This window comes from Phocoena phocoena, chromosome 9 (genome assembly GCF_963924675.1).
Source record: "Phocoena phocoena chromosome 9, mPhoPho1.1, whole genome shotgun sequence".
NCBI lineage: Eukaryota > Metazoa > Chordata > Mammalia > Artiodactyla > Phocoenidae > Phocoena > Phocoena phocoena.
In genome coordinates, this window is record NC_089227.1 from 73,947,244 (window position 1) to 73,965,742 (window position 18,499).

General features: G+C 35.0%; 1 protein-coding gene across 1 annotated transcript in view; it reads left to right on the forward strand.

Moving 5' to 3' along the window:
- The window catches only part of CFTR (CF transmembrane conductance regulator), a 201,451-nt gene that overhangs the window by 62,553 nt on the left and 120,399 nt on the right, over positions 1-18,499 (forward strand). Inside the window, exons 8-11 of the mRNA XM_065883990.1 lie at positions 1,444-1,690; positions 3,628-3,720; positions 9,892-10,074; positions 16,433-16,624. Coding sequence (XP_065740062.1) covers positions 1,444-1,690; positions 3,628-3,720; positions 9,892-10,074; positions 16,433-16,624 — 715 coding nt within the window. The remainder of the gene's footprint in view (positions 1-1,443; positions 1,691-3,627; positions 3,721-9,891; positions 10,075-16,432; positions 16,625-18,499) is intronic.

Here is an 18,499-nt window from a genome sequence, read left to right on the forward strand (position 1 = left end):
GATTTCCTCTGAATTCTACAACTTGAGAATGAGAACTTTTCTGAGTTGTACAAGCATGTGGAACTAAATGCCGGTCGCAGCTATTGCTACTTCCCACCAGCACTCTCTACTTGTCTGTTTTATCTTTGCTCTTTCCCTTGCAAGAGCTGAATAGGAGGATCACAAGTGACTCTAGTTTTGATGGTCCTGGAAGAGTAGGACGGAGGTTGAAGGCAACATTGTCTTCTCTTCTCACCAGCCTCTGCACTCCCTGTTTTCTGCTTATTGGTGCATTTAAACCTCTTCTGCATGTGTTAAAAAAATTGTTCACATTTGTAGTTCAGACTAAAGGATCAGAAGTATGATTGCAAATAATTATACTGAAGGGAGAGAGACAGGGAGGATGCAGCATCTGCTCACTTATAATTTTTCAAAAATTACCTGTAACAGAATCACTTGGGTTCTTTTTTTTTTATTTATTTATTTATTTATTTATTTACTTTTGGCTGTATCGGACCTTTGTTGCTGAGTGTGGGCTTTTCTCTGGTTGTGGCGAGCAGGGGCTACTACTCTCTTGCAGTGCGCAGGCTTCTCATTGCGGTGGCTTCTTTTTTTGAGCATGGGCTCTAGGCACATAGGCTTCAGTAGTTGTGGCACATGGGCTCAGTAGTTGTGGCTTGCGGGCTCTAGAGCGCAGGCTCAGTAGTTGTGGTGCACAGGCTTAGTTGCCCCACGGCATGTGGGATCTTCCCAGACCAGGGTTCGAACCCGTGTCCCCTGCATTGGCAGGTGGATTCTTAACTACTGCACCCTCAGGGAGGCCCCATTTGCAGATTCTGGAGGCCTACTGCAGACTCAGTCAGTTTCTCTGAGTGGTGGGCCTGAAACTCTGCATTTTAACAGGTTTCTCAGGTGATTTTTACTCATGCTAAGGCTTGAGAACCACTCCTCTATGGCTTATATGTTATTTTCAAGGTTCCCCAAAGTCAAGCTAGAACTTCTAAAATGTTAACAATCCGTTAGGGAATCCCAGAATTGTCTTTTTCCTTTATAAGTCATTATTCTCATATCCACACTTAATTACTTAAAACACCAACCAACCAACCAACAAACAAAAAATTATCAGTGTCATTAATCTTAAAAATTAATAAAGAAGTGAATAAAGATATAAAAATAATAATTATAGTAATAATTATTAAGATTATTGTAATTTAAAAATAATATTTATAGGTATTATATGCAAGACACTGGTACATTCATTATGATCCATCTCCCTTTCAAATAAGGTAACTGAGGCCCAGAGAGGTTATATAACTTGCACAAGGTCACACAGCTATGCAGGGTAGAACAAGGATCAGAACACAGAGAGAAAGATTTGAGAGTCTATGTCCAGATTTTTAATTCCAAGATGCCTGATATTTGAAAAGTAAATAAGCATCCCAAATCTTATTTATTTTTTTATAGAACAGAACTGAAACTGACCCGGAAGGCAGCCTATGTGAGATACTTCAATAGCTCAGCCTTCTTCTTCTCAGGGTTCTTTGTAGTGTTTTTATCTGTGTTTCCTTATGCACTGCTTAATGGAATCGGCCTTCGAAAAATATTCACAACCATCTCATTCTGCATCGTTCTGCGCATGGCAGTCACTCGGCAGTTCCCCTGGGCTGTACAAACTTGGTATGATTCTCTTGGAGCAATAAACAAAATACAGGTAATGTACCAAAATGGGGCATCATACACAATGAATTTAGAACAGTTTAGAGCTTTTCTCATGAGCAAACTCTCTGGAGAGGTATTCTTGGCCTTGGGCCTGTTTGATGCACAGTATTTCCTCTCTTGATGTCTGTATGTGGTCTAATGAGCCCTTGTAATGAAAGCCTAGTGAAATAAAATGAAGGCCTGTGAAATTCTCTTAAGTCAGAGAAATTGAAGAAAATATTGTTTCTGTATTCTGGAGATTTTTATTCAAGTAATCAATCAGTAGAGCAGTTCTAATGAACTTGGCAAATGTGCAAAATGCTGGTGGCAGATTCATCCGGAAGTTATACGTTTTTCCAGCTAACACTAGGAGTGTTCACCTTAAACTTTTCCAAGTGTTTTTCTGGACTGTATGATGGATGACAGTGGCATTTTGTGATACATTAATTACCTTAAAATATCAGCAAGGTGATGTAGCTGGTAATTTTGAAGAGAGGTTCTAAAGTCCTCAGGTAATGAGACTCGATTAATGCAAAGCTAACAGAATCAGCACCATAACCTTGGGTGTAGTTTTAATTTTTATAATTAATATGCAGTTCAAAATGTTTTATTATACTTGTTTGATATCCATTTAAATATTTAACCAGAAAATAAATCATTGTGACATAAACTTTAAAAATGAGGGTGAAGGGTGAGCCACTTTTAGGTAGTTCTGCCATTATTTAGCCTAGGCCAGAGTTTGCAAATGGTGGCCCATGGACTTAATTTTGGCCCTTGACCTGTTTTATTTGACCTTTACATTCAAAAACAAAACAAAACAAAACAACCTAAAACAATGCATTTGAATTAGTTGGCAGCATTTAAAAATTGTGTGCTGTCACATATACAACAAATCATGTCTTCAGCCTCTTTTGAAAATTTGAAGTATACCGTAAACTGGGTCCTCTTCCCTCATAAGCTGTGGCAGCTCCCCACTCAGAGAGGGTCTGCCCACTCCAGTTCATCACAGTCTCTACTTAGCCACCTTCCTTAGTTTTATCATCTTGAAAATATGTGAGTTTGAGATCTGCAATTTAGACAAATTGGTGAATGTAGCTCAGAACCATGGCAGCTCTGGGACTAGTCTTATTTCTTCTGTTAGTCCATCACAGCCATGTGAGAGGTGGTGGGGAGACAGAGAAAGAGAGGGAGAAACAGACATAGAGACCCAAAGAGAATGCATCAGAGAAACAGATTCACTAAACAGGAATACAGACAGAGAAACAGATCTTAAAAACAAAACTGGGAGAAAAAGAGGGAAACCAAAATAAAGATAGTGAGTGAATGGAAGAGGCGAGAAGGGAAAAAGTTAGCAAGGACAAGACTTTTAAAACTGCCTCCTGTGAAGAAGACTTCAGGATGCATAAACCTAATTCTTCCTCATGCTCCCACCATCTCTAGGAGCACTGTGATTCTGAGTCGCTAATAGAGCCCTTCTTTTAGAATCAAGGTTTGATGCCCTAAAATCGGTTATATCAGATCTTCACACCTTTACTTAACCCAGAGAAGTGATGCTAATGATGCCTCTAGTAAGGAGGGTGCTATAAAGAGGAAGATAATAGTTTTCTCTCTCTTAATGTTGAATTGAGGCAATTGGTGGGTAATTCAGGCGTGCTTTATAAATTCATCACTAAGGTTAACATGTAATAGTACAAGGATAAATCAGTGGTATGTTAAAAATCTAATGTATAAAAACATTTTTTAAAATATTACATTTCAAAATGATTAATTCTAGTACTTGGCAAATTAACTTTAGAACACTTATAAAATTATTTTATTAAGAAACAATTTCTAATATAATTCATAAAATCCAAGTACAGAATGCATCACTATTAGAGTGTAAAATAGATGTAATAATGTATTAATGGTATCCTGGTTCTGCAATACGTTTTTGCTCTCTTTTGCAAACAGGATTTCTTACAAAAGCAAGAATATAAGACACTGGAATATAACTTAACAACTACAGAAGTAGTGATGGAGAATGTAACAGCCTTCTGGGAGGAGGTCAGATATTTTTTGTTTTTGTTTGTTCTAAATATTTAAGCTTTGCTTGTTTGTGGTTCTGGTTTTCATCCAAATGGGCAATAAAGTTAGCATGATGATAGAACTTATTTTATAGATTAAGAGGTAGAGGCCCAGGAATATTAAATACGATACGCAAGCCTCGTTATTTTTCGCTAAGTCATGTAATTTGTGTCACATAACAAATTAGGAAGTAATACAAAGCTCATAGATTTTGGAGCCAGATAGAGCAGGGTTTGAATCCTGGTTCTGCTGTTTACTATCTGTGTAATCTAGACCAAGTTACTGAACTTTGTGGAGCCTCTTGTTCTTCATCTATAAAATGGGAATATTAATATATACCTTGCAAGTTTGTTGTGAGGATTGACTGAGATAACTTATGGAAAGTATTCAGCATAGTACCATGCACATAATAGTTCCTCACTAAATGCTACCCTCTCTGATCTCAAGTTCCAATCCAATGCAATTTACATCCACCAGTCACCATAAAGGTGTATGAGAAATAGACCAATGTATTGTTTTCTACTATTTTTACTTATTTTAATTCACTACTAAAAATTCTGTAGTAAATATTTCTCGTGGTCAGAAAAAATATTATCAATGATTTTTCAGCTTCTAAAGAAGTAATATTTGATTATTGAGAATACCTGTTGAGTTCCTCTTTCCTTATCATTTTTTTATGTTGAGTAAACATAGGAGTTATGAAACCAATGTCCCACTTCTACATATTTCACAATATCTTAAATTGGTTTTATTTACATAAGTAACTTGACCTCAAGGGCTTTACTATACTTCATTTTTTTAGACATAGGTAAGAGAATAATTCTTTATCTGCCCAGAAAAATTGTGGAGAGGTGTGTGGATCAGGTTGATTTTACTTCTTTGATTTTAGGAATTTCAAATGCCTTTCTAGGCATGAAGAAAAATAAGAAGTTTGACAGTACTTACAGACAATTGTTTTTCTAATCTCCATTTCACTCTGCTTTCATCTAATAAAATAGGTAGCATGCTTGAGCCCTTACAATCTGCCAGGTACTAGATAAGCACTTTATATATTTTGTCTTATTTCTCATAACATTCCTATGATGAAATCTTAATGTTTCCATTTTGCTGATAAGGGAATGGAGGCTTAGGAAGGTTACAGAACCTGGCTCAGCTCACAGAACAGGCAAGGGCTGAAGTCAGGTTTTGGACCCAAATGTCACAGTCTACAACTCTTTCAGTGAACCTTCCATCTGGCTGTATCCTCATCCTCCAGACTCTGTCAGCTGTCAAATTCTGGACACCCTTTGATGATATTTACCCAGGATAGTGGTGCTTGTTAAATCTCTGCCATCATGTCTGAAACTTCAGCACCCATATGAGAAATCCTTCCAGTACTGTCCTCAGAACTTACATTTTACAGTTAGTTCAGAAGCTTCCTTTCATGGTCACATGCTGAGCTTGGTGAGCACCTAGACTTACTCCACTTTAGAAATGTCACACTCTGGAATCTCTTTCTTAGTTCAGAATTTCCTAACCGTAGCTCTCTCAGTCTCTTCATCCCACCTTTACTGCCTTCCAATTTCATGAAGATTTCTAGGCTCCTTAGTTCTCCCTTTTGGACCACTCCTGGTTTAACCTTCACCAATGACAACACCAGTCACTTCAGTTCTTCTCCCAGCAGCACCCTCAATTCCCTTTTCCTTTCACTGAATCTTTTGCTACAAAACATTCACTTGATATCTTTGACGAAGGAGGTGCTATCTGGGAAAATCATATACTCTAGTCAGTTATAAGTTTTATACAGTTATTGTTTCAACTTCAAATGGGCCTATAAACTTTCTTGGGAGATCTTTTCATTTGTATTTAGTTAATTTTCTTTACCATTTCTCTAAAAGCTTTTCCAGATTTTTACCACTTTCCTGAAACTCCCAATCTCTCCTAGGTTCTGCTCACCCCCAGCAGATGGCCTTGACTTCTGTAAGGTATAGAGAAAATATATAGATGCTACAAAATATGCAGCATCATGTATGAATACTTATAACTTCTTTCTTAACCCTTGGGATTATTTTTTTCTTCTCTTTCTTATCTAAGTGAAAGATGTATGCTTCCTCCTGCCTTTGACTAAACCGTTATCATCTTGTTTTGTCTTCTCAGGACATGGGGCCAGCAATTAGTCTCTCTCTACAAGTTTTAACATCTTTTTTTCAACTGACTCCTTTTCACATTGAAATATTTTCAAGTTAAAAAAATTCCTTTTCTGACTTTTGCCCACCCAGCCTCATCCTCCAAGCTTTATCGTTCTGCTTCCTTTTGCCATCAAAGCTGTTCTTACTTCGTCATCTTTTATGACTTTTCCCTGCTGCAATCTGGATTCTGCCCTTACCAATACATTAAAACTTTTCTTTTAAAAATACTTATTTAACTTAGCTTTAGTGAACCACTCTTTCCATGTCATCTTATATTCCGACCATGACTTCTAAGTCTTCCCTGCCTGCCTCTTCAATGGTGATGGGCCACTGTGTCTGCACCTAGGCTTCCTTCTGGCATTTCATACTCTCTGGGTGACTCAGGCTCACCTGACATCAATGTGCTGATGACTCTCAAAGGCAAATCTCTAGCCCCAGTTTCTTTCCTGAACTTCATACATTATTTCCAAATTCCCTGCAAGCTCCTCAAGCACCCACATTTATCACTCCCCAAGCTTCATAAATCTGCTCCTTCCATTGTCTTCTCCACCCATTTGATGATGTCACCGTTCACCCAGTTATTCAAGAGGCAAGTCCCTGATGAGTTATATATGACTCTTCCCTCACACCACACAAACTGAATAGGCACAATTTCTATTTATGTATTAGGAAGCTGAGCTTTAGGGAGTTTAAGTAACTAGAACAAGGTTATACAACTGGTTAGGAGAGAGCCAAAAGGTCAGCCTAGGTTTCTCTGCCTCTAATTAAAAGAAATGGACTAATGCTTTACTGTATACAAAATACTTTCATATATATTACCTCATTTAAAACCCTCAACAACTCAGGAGACTGAAATTCAGAATGTCATGAGTTATTACCCAGCTAGTTGAGAAGATGAGACAGAGACTGAAGTAAAGGCAAAGGATATCATAATCCTTCCTCTGACAACCACAGGGGACTTGTAAACATGGAACATGTTCAACTTTACTAGGTATCAAATAAAAATAAGATCAATAGTGAGATTCCATTTTCACCTATAAAACAGAAAAAACAGAACAAAACAAAACAAAATAAATCCCAAACCAGAAAGCAACAGTGTTGATAATGGTTCCTCAAATCTAGCACTCTCATACCTTAATGGAGGAAAATTTGGAGCTACTTTTCAAAAGGCTTAGAATTTTTGCTATACCTTTTGCCCTGGAAATCCCACGTTTGGGAATTTATACTTACATATTAAAAAAAAGAGATTTGCTCCAAGATTTATGGCAAAGTCCATGCATCACAGAATTATTAAGTTAAAAAGAAAACCATATAATGTCAAAAATAGAGAACTATTTATAGTTTATCCATACTCTTGGATACTATCCTGCAACTTAAAATTATATTTAAAAGAATGTTTAATGGTATGTGAAAATATTTATGATTTATTGTAAGTCAGAAAAAGCAGGTCACAAACCTTATGTATAATTTTTCCTTAATGTAAAATATCATATATATGATTTTATATATATATATATATGTGAAGGAGTGGAGGGGTATCATTAAAATGTTAAACATGGTTTCTTCTCAGTGGTAGGATTACAGGTGATTATTTTTTTCTTCTTGCTGCTTTCCTCTGTTTACCAAATTTCCTGAAATAAGTGTCTTACTTCTGTACTCAGAAATTAAAGTTATTAGTAAAAACAACCTTCCATTGGTCCAAGGGTTTATTGGATAAAAGTCCTATTTCTAAGCATGGCACATGAGACCCTTAATAGCCTGCACTGCCCACCTTACCAAGGATACCCTTTGTCATCTTACCATATACATCTCACCTAGCCACTCACCATTCCTGAGATGTATTTTGTTCTTTTAAGCCTAAAATGTGCATGCAGATCCTTCTTCCTGGAACACCTAGACTATATCCTGCTCTTGTGAAATAACCACTTACATCCTTCATAGCCTAGTACTGTGTCATTTACTTGGTCAAATTCCAGACTGAGTCAGCTGCTTTCTCTAATGTGCTCCTGTAGGACTTGGTGTGAATTTTCAGTTGTAGCACTAAACACATTGCAGTGTTAATATCTATCCATATGTTATTCTCCTATGTGGGATTTTTGAAGTGGTCTTTTTAAAAAATATTTATTTGTTTATTTGGTTGTGCTGGGTCTTAGTTGCGGCACGTGGGATCCTCGGGGATCTTTAGTTGCAGCATGCGGACTCTTAGTTGCCGCAAGCGGGATCTAATTCCCTGACCAGGGATCGAACCCAGGCCCCCTGCATTGGGAGCATGGAGTGTTAACCGCTGGACCACCAGGGAAGTCCCTGAAGTGGTCTTTAATACAGAGGTGATGCTCAAGAAATGTCTATTAGTTAAATAAATGAATAAAGGAATAACAGATGCCTTTGTCTCATTTAAAGACTTTTCATTGCCTACTTCTTAAAAGCTTTGCTTTTAGTTATCTGTTAACTGAAAGGGATGTTAGCCATCCATATCATAAGAATTCAAGCAGTGGTCTTTAAGCTTAATTGCTTATGTATGCCCTAAAATAGTTCTGAAAAACTATGTATACCTGATACATTTTAAGTTGACTTTTCAACTTAAAAACTAATTTTTCAACATAGGTTTAAGTGGTGTCAAAGAATGTAATTCTTGTCTATTGTATATTGTTTTCATATGTTAAATAATTTTTTTCAAAACTTGGGAGCTGCAGTTTCAGTGCAATCTCATGGGAAATAAATGAATTTATGAAGTCAGGTCTCATTGTCAAGCCAATCAGCTAAATGTGACTTGCTTTATGTCAGGAAAGTGTGACTTGACTTTAAAATACAGATAATAATTTGTATTAAATTATTAACCCATTAAAATTAAATAAATAATAAGTTAATTAAAATATCTTATTTCTCAATTCATTTCTGAAATCTGATTCTGAGATGATAAGACACATAGATCGCCATCAGTTTGAAACTTGGGTGAAATAAGATGTTACCTCCTTCAGTATTTCTGGCTTTGCTTTTATGGGATCACCTTTCAGGAGAAAATCATTCTCTTACGGTCCCCTTGTTTGTATTATTGAGCTTTTTACACTCCAGAAAATGCAATGTAACTAAACTTAGGGCTAGTGAGAAGGCTGCCTCTTCTGTGTAAAGTGAGGGAAGGACAATTGTGAGCAGGAAGTGGGAAAGAGAAATGACAAACAGCAGGCAAATTCTCAGGCAGACTAACTTTAGGAAGGAGTACTTTTGCATGATGAGGATGTGGGAATACATTCCGTTAAAACTGTGTGCACTACCTTCCTCCTGATAATCTGTAGTGCTGCTTACTTTGGTTTGAAGACCACTACCCTAAAGCTTTCCATGGGGCAGTATAGAAGCAGGGCACTTTCAAAAGAGAATTCTTTCTCCCAGCTACTCTTACAAAAATGGAATTCATTCAAATCATATGGCAGTATCATCATATTTACACTTAATAATAGCTAATTAAAGAAATGCTTTGAGCTTCTCAGAGGAAGGTACTACCAGCATGATGGAGCAGAAGATCTGGGTTGTAATTCTACTCAGGCCTACTACTTACGTGACTTTAGTTGCTTAACTTCTTTGAGTCACAGTCTACAGCTTTGAAAGAGGATTATAAAATCTACCTCATATATTGTTATTCTACTGAAGATTAAATAATTATGTTTATGTACCCAGCCTATAGGAGAGGATATATATTTATGTGTGTGTATATATTTACATCGCATGCACACATATATATAGATAGATACCTTTATATATGTAGATAGATACCTTTAATTAAATTTGGCGGTGAGCAAGAATCTGAGAAATTGAAATTATTATTATAATTTTCAGATGTTTTGGATTATGTGCTCTAGAAATCATGTGCTGTCAATTGTGTGCTGTAAAGTATGGGTCATGTGCCATGTGCTTTTCAAACTAATCATACATAATGCAAATAGCTATTGAAAATATCTGAAAAACATGTTTGTTGGTTTTTTTACAGGGATTTGGGAAATTATTTGAGAAAGCAAAACAAAATAATAACAATAGAAAAATTTCCAGTGGTGATAACAGCCTCTTCTTCAGTAACTTCTCACTTCTCGGTGCTCCTGTCCTGAAAGATATCAGTTTCAATATAGAAAGAGGACAGTTGTTGGCCGTCGCTGGATCTACTGGAGCAGGCAAGGTAGTCTCATTTATACCTCATTATGAAGATCTTAACTTGACATGATTTTCTCCTTTCTTTTTCTAGTTTGTCTGTAATGTAATAAGGTGTTTTGGAGAAATTCTTACATTGGTATTAGGAGAATACTTGGATATAGAGTTCCTTATAATATAAATTATTCCACTGATAGCATCCTCTAGCCTTTTATTTCTTCCTATTATTTTCAGTGACTTTTTCTTTTATATCTTTATATTTTGGACACTGCTCAGCACAGCGTCATGCACATACAGGATGAGCATTCAATAACTTTACTGAGCAAATAAAGCATCCATTTTTACCAGTCTGTGGCACAGACATTTTCTCAGAGCTGGTCCAGGAAAATCATGGCTTAGATTTTACTTCAGTAACTGCATGTAAAAGGTCCCATTTTGTTGACATTAGAATTTTGGAGAATGGACTCAGACTTGCTTATGATTTATTATGAGGAAAAATTATTGAGTTGGGACAGTTTTTTGAAGGCAATACATAGGAATGTTAATTTATTCAGTGCTGGTCAGCCTCAACACCTGCCCCCACCCCAACTAATTATAAACCGTGGATACTTGGAGATATATCTGACAAAAATTAATAGGTTAGAAAGCTAAAGGGTCAAAGTTTATTGTCAGAAGAAGACTTTATAGTGATCTTCAAAGACCTGAGTTATTGTTCAGATAATTATAAACACTTGTTGTCTTTATCTAGGAAATAAATTTAAAGGGCATGAAGGAATAAAATCAGGGATAAGAAAGGGCCTCCTGGCTTTGGAATGGGCTACTAAGGATAATAGGTATTTGCTTTGAAAGTCTATTAAAAATAGGTTCTTCATCCCATTTGATTATAATTTTAGCTTTGATGAAAGAAAAGGCAGGAAGGAAGAAAGGGAGGGAGGGAAGAAGGGAGGGAGGAAGGGAGGGAGGAAGGAAGGAGCAGTGCTGCTATAAGATAAAAATGTAAATAAAAATAGAAATACTCCTGAAGGACAGTTATTTATTAATGTCTAATTTAGGAAGAACCATATTTTGAAGAATTTAGTCTGAGACGTGGGAAACAAAATGCCATAGAAAATTTCTAATCATTGAATTTGGTGTTCATAGTGCTGGTGATATACAGTTTGCTTATTTCTCTCTCCAGGTACATTCTCCCACGTGAGAAACAGGCCTTTCAATAAAGTAGCTGTAGTTGTGCATTTTCTTCTTAGAAAAATGTGTTTCTTCTTCAAGTGCTACTTTTTCCTTCTATTTCTTGTATAATATTACTAGCAATTATCACTATTAAAAGAAAATGATACCATAGGAGGAGTCACAGATGATCTAAACAAGAATGATTGCTTGTGAGCAGACAGTAATAGTATTTCACAGAATTTTTAAAATTAATTTTCTTTAGGTGTTTAAAATTACTTCTTTAAAGGTGTAAACAAATAGCTTTGGGATTACAGGTACAAGACTTAAGCAGCAATTAAATTTCAGGCAACTCTATTAAGAACTGATGAGCAGATAATTGCTGGCTGGAGTTACAGTTGCCTCTTCTGGGAAGTAGACATGAAGATGGAGTCAGATGGAGGCAGTGACCCCTTAGGAATAATTAAACCCCTCTGAGAAACAACTTGGCAACTCAGTCTAGGAGGATGTCCTTTCATAGTATAGGAATGGAGCATTTTAATCTTATTAGATAAAAGGTCTAACTAAAATATAAGATAGAATAATTGAAAATATTCACATTTCAAGATAAATCCTGCACCACTCAATTTGGTAATTTGTATATCCAAAGCCTTAAAAATAACCAAATAACTTGTCGATTTGTATGACTTATCCTAGTATGTTTGCAGAGATTTTATATATTCATCACAACATAGTTTCAGTAGCCCAAAATTGGGGGAAGCCCTAAATATCTAACAATAGGGGATTGATTAGATAAATTTTGGTGTAGTTATATAATGGCATGTTATTCAGTCAGGCTAAGGGATGTTAAAAAATGACTCTGAAGATACTCTTAAGTGAAGAAAGACAACAGGTTATAAAATAATATGTACATTATGATCTGCATTTTATAAAAGCATATATATGTGTATACTTGTGTCCAGAAGGACATTATGGATCAAGTAGCTATCTCTGAGATTTTGGTTGTATTTTATATCTCTGGAAATCCGGAGATATAAAATACAATAAGGTCAGGTATAAGGATTAGATAAGGAAATGTATAGAAAGCCCTTGATGCAGTACTTGGAACAAAGTGCATGCTTAATAAATGGTAGTTGTTTATACTGTTGTTAAAACTTTGTAGAAAAGCAAGAAAATGCAGATAGAACAAAAAATATCAGGGAAAAAATGCACATTATTCCTAATTTCACCTGTTAGGGATAATCGGGTAAAAATTTTGAAATATTTTTCTTCTAGACATTTTCCTATATATATGTGTTTATAAAAACCAAAATAGGATTATTCTCTAATACTGTATTGTAACCAGTTTCACTCAGATAGAAATCAAACACATCACAAAGCTTTATCTGCAGAACACAGTCATTCGCAATGGCTGCATAGCATTACATGTTTTTGTTGAATATTCAGATTATTGCCAAGTTATTTTTGTATAAATGATGTTATGATGGCATTCTCTATTATTTGTAAATCGATTGATCTGTACCTTTGTGCATTTCATAATTTTCTAATGATCAGTTTCTAAGACTAGGATTGCAGAGTCAAAGAGTTTACAGATTTTAAAACCTAATTTTTGTTGGACTGTTTAATTTTTGAATAAAACACACGTCTTAGTCTCTTAAAAAAACCCAGTAAGGTCAGGTTTAATTTTATCACTCTCCCTTGTTATTAATGTCTAGACTGTAGGGGAACCATGTCTTCTTTGTTTTTATATTCCAAGGACTATCATAGTACCTAGCATGTAATAGGTGCTTGATATAAATTTATTTAATTGAATGTCTTTGGGAAAATGAATTTTGGGGGGGTTCTAATCTACATTCAATATCTTTCATTTATGAAACTTCCTTGAATTATTTTAATTAAGCAGTATTGGTGTAAGAGTCTACACTCCTGGGTATCCCCAGCTAAAGGCTGGCTTATGGTATCGCCCCCAGGGTGTGGGGATTTTTAGTTCTTCTGTTGTCTACACAATTGAAGCAGGTCTGTGGCCTTGCTGACAACCCCTGACAGCACATAGTCTCTGTCTTCTGCCCTGGCTGGCCTTGCTCTGGAACTCTTAGCTTGCTCTGCTAATAACTGAGCATCAAATGTGTGGAATGGCTGTTGGCTTCTATTTTTGCTTACTTTTTAAATAAAATACAAAGTCTGCCAAGTTTTATCAATATTTGGTATTTTATATATATATTATATTCAATGATGTTTACATTTAACTTCATATCTCTCAAAATACCAAAATATTGATAAATGTTTATATTGATAAATATTATATATTTATCTATATAAGTTTATATAGATAAATATTGTTAAATATATATTTAACCTTTGTATTTAATATATACAAACCTATATTTAACCTGTATATTGTGTGCATATATATGTATACATATATATGTATATATACACATATAATATATGCCTACACATATATATATTTATATATTATATATAGATATGTAATCCATATATAATCAGATCCATTCCATTGTTGGGATTTATAAAGCTGTTCTATACGAAAATAACACTTCTAGTTTTAATTTTTATATAGAAGAATTTTATGTAGAAGTAAGGAATTTTGGAATTTTTTTCCCTATACAATAAGAATTTTAAAATTTACTGAACTAGATATCACAAAGATGTCTGTCTCTTGTCCCTCCTTTCTTCCTAATATATTTTAGGTGATATTGTTATTTATTAAAGTTAAAAATTTTAAATTCTGGAAAATTAAAATGTATAAAAAGTTGAAAATTCTCCCTCTCACTTCTGTTTCTCCTCTGCTTATTTTCCACTTTCCACCATTTCTCCCAACCCAGGCAGCTACTCTTCTTAATTTTTTGAATGTATATATATTATATATATCGCTGTATAGTATTTTATTGTTTGGATAGAGGTCTGTAATGTAATGAGTCACCTATTGATTGACATTTGGGTTATTTCCAGTGCTTAACTAACACAAAGAATGACGCTATGACTCATCTTGCATATATGCCATTTAGCATGTCTACAAGTATTTCTGCAAGGTAGCTTCCTAGAAATGGTAAACCATTTGTATATCTGTCAAACTTCCTGAAGGTTGCATCGATTTATTCACGTGCCATACAGTCCATATAAGATTGCAGATTTATTACCCCACAGCATCCCCAGCATTAGACGGCATCTAATTTTTAAATTATTTCCAGCCTCATTGGGTGAAGTCGTATGTCAGTGTTTTTTTCAATTTGCACTTATGAATAAAGTACAGTATCTTGTCATATGTTTAAAGGCCACTTCTATTTTAATTTTTGGTAAAATATCTGTATACTTTGCACAATTTTCTAATGAGATGTTAGTGTTTTTCCTTTTGATTTTAAGATCACTTAAGAGGGAAATTATTCCTTTGAGTGATGTAACTTGCAAATATTTCAGTTTGACACTCTTTCCTTTCGTTTTCTGTGCACAAGATTTTTTTTAACGTGATTTAATTTATCTTTTGTAGCTTCTGGATTTTGAGTCATAGAAAGGCTTTCTTACTCCATTTTTCTTTCTGTTTTTTTTTAATTTAGGCATCCTTCAATGTTTTCTTCAAGTATTTTATGGTCTTATTTTTATACTTATTCTTTGGCCTGTTTGGAGTTCATCATGCATATGGTGTGATACATGGCTACAGTTCTTTTGTTTGACCTCCAGTTGGCTGTTCAGTTGTTCAGCACCATATACTGAATAGTCTATTTTTCTCCACTGATTTTAGATGACATCTTTATCAAACTGATATATATATATCATATATATCTGATATATATGATATATATATATATGATATATATATATCAGCACCATATACTGATATATATATCAGCACCATATACTGATTTTAGATGACATCTTTATCAAACACTAGTTCTTTTATGCATTTGGATTTGTTTGTGTAGTTTTAATTCACTTCCATTGGTTTCTATATTTATGTACCAGTAATTCACTGTTTAAAGTTATTGAACCCTTCTAATTTAATATAATGTATCATATCATTAAATTATTGAGTAAAATTCAATATCATTTAGCAATTATATTGAGTAGGTACTTTGTGCCAGGTGCCATTCTAGGCCCTGAGGATATAGTAGTGAACAAAACCCACAACATACCCTCTTCCTCAACCCAAGAGGCTCACATTCTAGTGGGAGATATACATATGTGTGTGTGTGTGTGTGTGTGTGTGTGTGTGTGTGTCATATGATAGTAAATGCTATGAAGATAAAACAGAAAGGAAGATTGGTGATAGCAGTGTGATTTTAAGCAGTGGAGATAGAGAAGGCCTCATTGAAAGGTAACATTTGAGCAAAAACTTGAAGGAAGTGAGAGATTGGGTCATGTGGCTCTCTGGGGAAGTCTTCCAGGTAAGGGGTGGAGCAAACCTGTGAAATGGGACTGTGTCTGTCTAGTTCACACAACAGCAAGGAGGTCAGTGGGGTTGGCACAGTGAGCCATGGAGAGTAGAGCTGTTAGAGGAGTAATGGGAGCCACACCATTACTTGGGACCTTGTAAAAAGGCTCTGAGGGGCTTACAAAGGGCCTTGTGAGGAGTTAGGCTTTTGTTCTGAAGACATTAGAAACCTTTGGAGGGTTTTCAGTAGAAAAGTAACATGATCAGACTTACATTTTGACAGGGCCACTTTGAGAATAGATTATAGGAAGACAAGGGCAAAGCAAAGAGTTAAGTTAGAAGTCTATTGTATTTATTCTGGCAAGAGGTGATATTAGCTTAATCCAGGTAGTAGTGGAAGAAGCCCCCAGATTCTGAACATGTTTCCAAGAAAGGTACAACGGCATTAGATAGATTGAACAAGGCATATGAGAAAATAAATGAGCCGTCAATAAATGTCAGCTGTTACTAATCTTTCCCTGACCTCTTCCAAACCCATCCCAACAATCTGAATTAGATGCCCCATCTCTGTGAGCCTCTATTGTAGCATTTATCACACACCACTGTAATTGTCTCTTTTATTCCTCTTTGTTTTATTCCTGTTCGTATCTTTTGTGCATAGCAGTATACCTAGAACAGGAAGTGCTTAAACTTTTTTGAATTGAATAAATTAGTATAGAATCTGTAAAAATTAGAATAGTTACTCCTGCTTAGGATGACAGTTGGAGACACGTGCATCCTGAGAGTGATTTGTTCAAGTGATTTAACGTAATAACAATGGGTTTATTTCCAGACTTCACTTCTAATGATGATTATGGGAGAACTGGAGCCTTCAGAGGGTAAAATTAAGCACAGTGGAAGAATTTCATTCTGCTCTCAGTTTTCCTGGATCATGCCTGGCACCATTAAAGAGAACATCATCTTTGGTGTTTCCTATGATGAGTATAGATATAGGAGTGTCATCAAAGCATGCCAACTAGAAGAGGTAAGTAATTATGTGAAAAATATCTGATTATGCATATGAAACCTTCAAACTAGATATTTAACTTTTTACTGAATCAATCTGTATATATTAATCACATTTCCACAATGGATAAACTGTGAGTAAATTAATTAATAAAATATATGACTCCTGCTGTAAGAAGCTTGCAGAAACATAAAGAAATTACAATTTATTTTTAAGTGGTGGTCTGGTTTGGTTACAATAAAAACTCTATGAATGGTAAGAATTTTGTACACTTATTAGTGAGACAGATGTCCTCCATGGACATTTATATAGCATATATTTTTTAAAAGGTACTTCAAAATTCATAAGAGGATTTTAATTATTTTAATAACACCATAGCCTAATGAAACAAACATTGACCGCCAGTAGGGAATCGGCGATTAAATTGTGATTATATCTCATCCTTTGGCCTTGAACGTGTAACCATACAACTTTTAGTGACTAATTCTCTGAAACAGAGGCAAAATTACGATGAATCACTTCGTGACAATATCGAGGAATGAGCTAATCATCTGGAAATACAGAAAGCATTCCAAGTGAAGTCAGTACATGGATCTTGTACTATTCAATACAGAAATTGCATAATAAAGGGTTCAATAATTATCGATGTTAATGGTAGGGAATATATCATTATGAGGTTTATCAGCAGGGAAAATGTCACATTATGAGGTTTATCAGTAGTATTGCCTGAATAGTGATCTTGATTCAAAATCACTATCCTTGGTAAATGGCATTTGACATTAGTAGATTCCTTTAAATCAACTTTTATGAAAAAAACTGCAGTGGAATAAAATGAAGCTTAAAATGCAGTGCAAGAAAAATAGAAAAAAGGCTAATTGTGGATTAGATAGAAACTGCAGTCCTTACAAAAGAGGGCTACATCCTTGAACAAATGGCTTTTTATGTATATACTGACTCATTCAACAGTAGTTTTTAAAAGCTCCATTCTCTTATTTTTCATACACTCTGAAAGCATAATAAAAATGAAAACTATCCTGAAAAATACTGGATTTACCTTGAAGAAAATATTCTTCATTCCTCAAAAGCTCTTCTTCCAGGGATAGTGTTTACAACCTAGAGGTTGGAACACTCATTAAATTTGTTATAAAGAATCTGCGTGTTTCTAGAGAATACAGATATTTGTCTAGGAGGGGGCTAGGATGTAGGACTGACAGTGAGTGCCCTGCAAGATAAACCATGGGCTCTATTTGTTTATTAGTGGCAAGGTGTTGGCAGGTTTCTGGTAGGTTTTATTTTTTGCTTTAAATATATCTTTTCCCATAGAAATGTTTTTATAAATAGTGTCTTGATTCCCCCAAGTAAACCTGTGAAAGTATATTTAACCCACATATGGCATAGCTATATTAGTAGTAGTAAATTCAGAGGTATAGGTACCTAATTCATAGAATGAGCATTTACTATCTTCTGAATACTGTGCTAGGTCCTGAGAATGCCAAGTTGAATAAGATGTGGTCTATTTTCTAAAGAGTGCATAGTAAGTAAAGTGACCTGTATTTTAATGAATGGTTGTATGGTATGTGAATTATATCTTGATAAAACTGTTAAAATAATGAAGGAAAGAGGATAAGAATAAAAACATATTATTCCTTTTTTTTCTGATTCCATGGCCAGCCTTAAAATTATTTTTAAAGTGTATAATACTTTTTTTTTTTTTTAGTATATTCTCAAGGTTGTACAACCATCACCACATTTTCAACTCCTCTAAAAGAAATCCTGGTTAGCAATCAATTTACATTCTCTCATACCTAACTCGTCCACCCAGCCCTAAGCAAACTTTTGTCTTTAAAATATTCCTATTCTAGATATTTCACATAATTAGAATCATACAATATA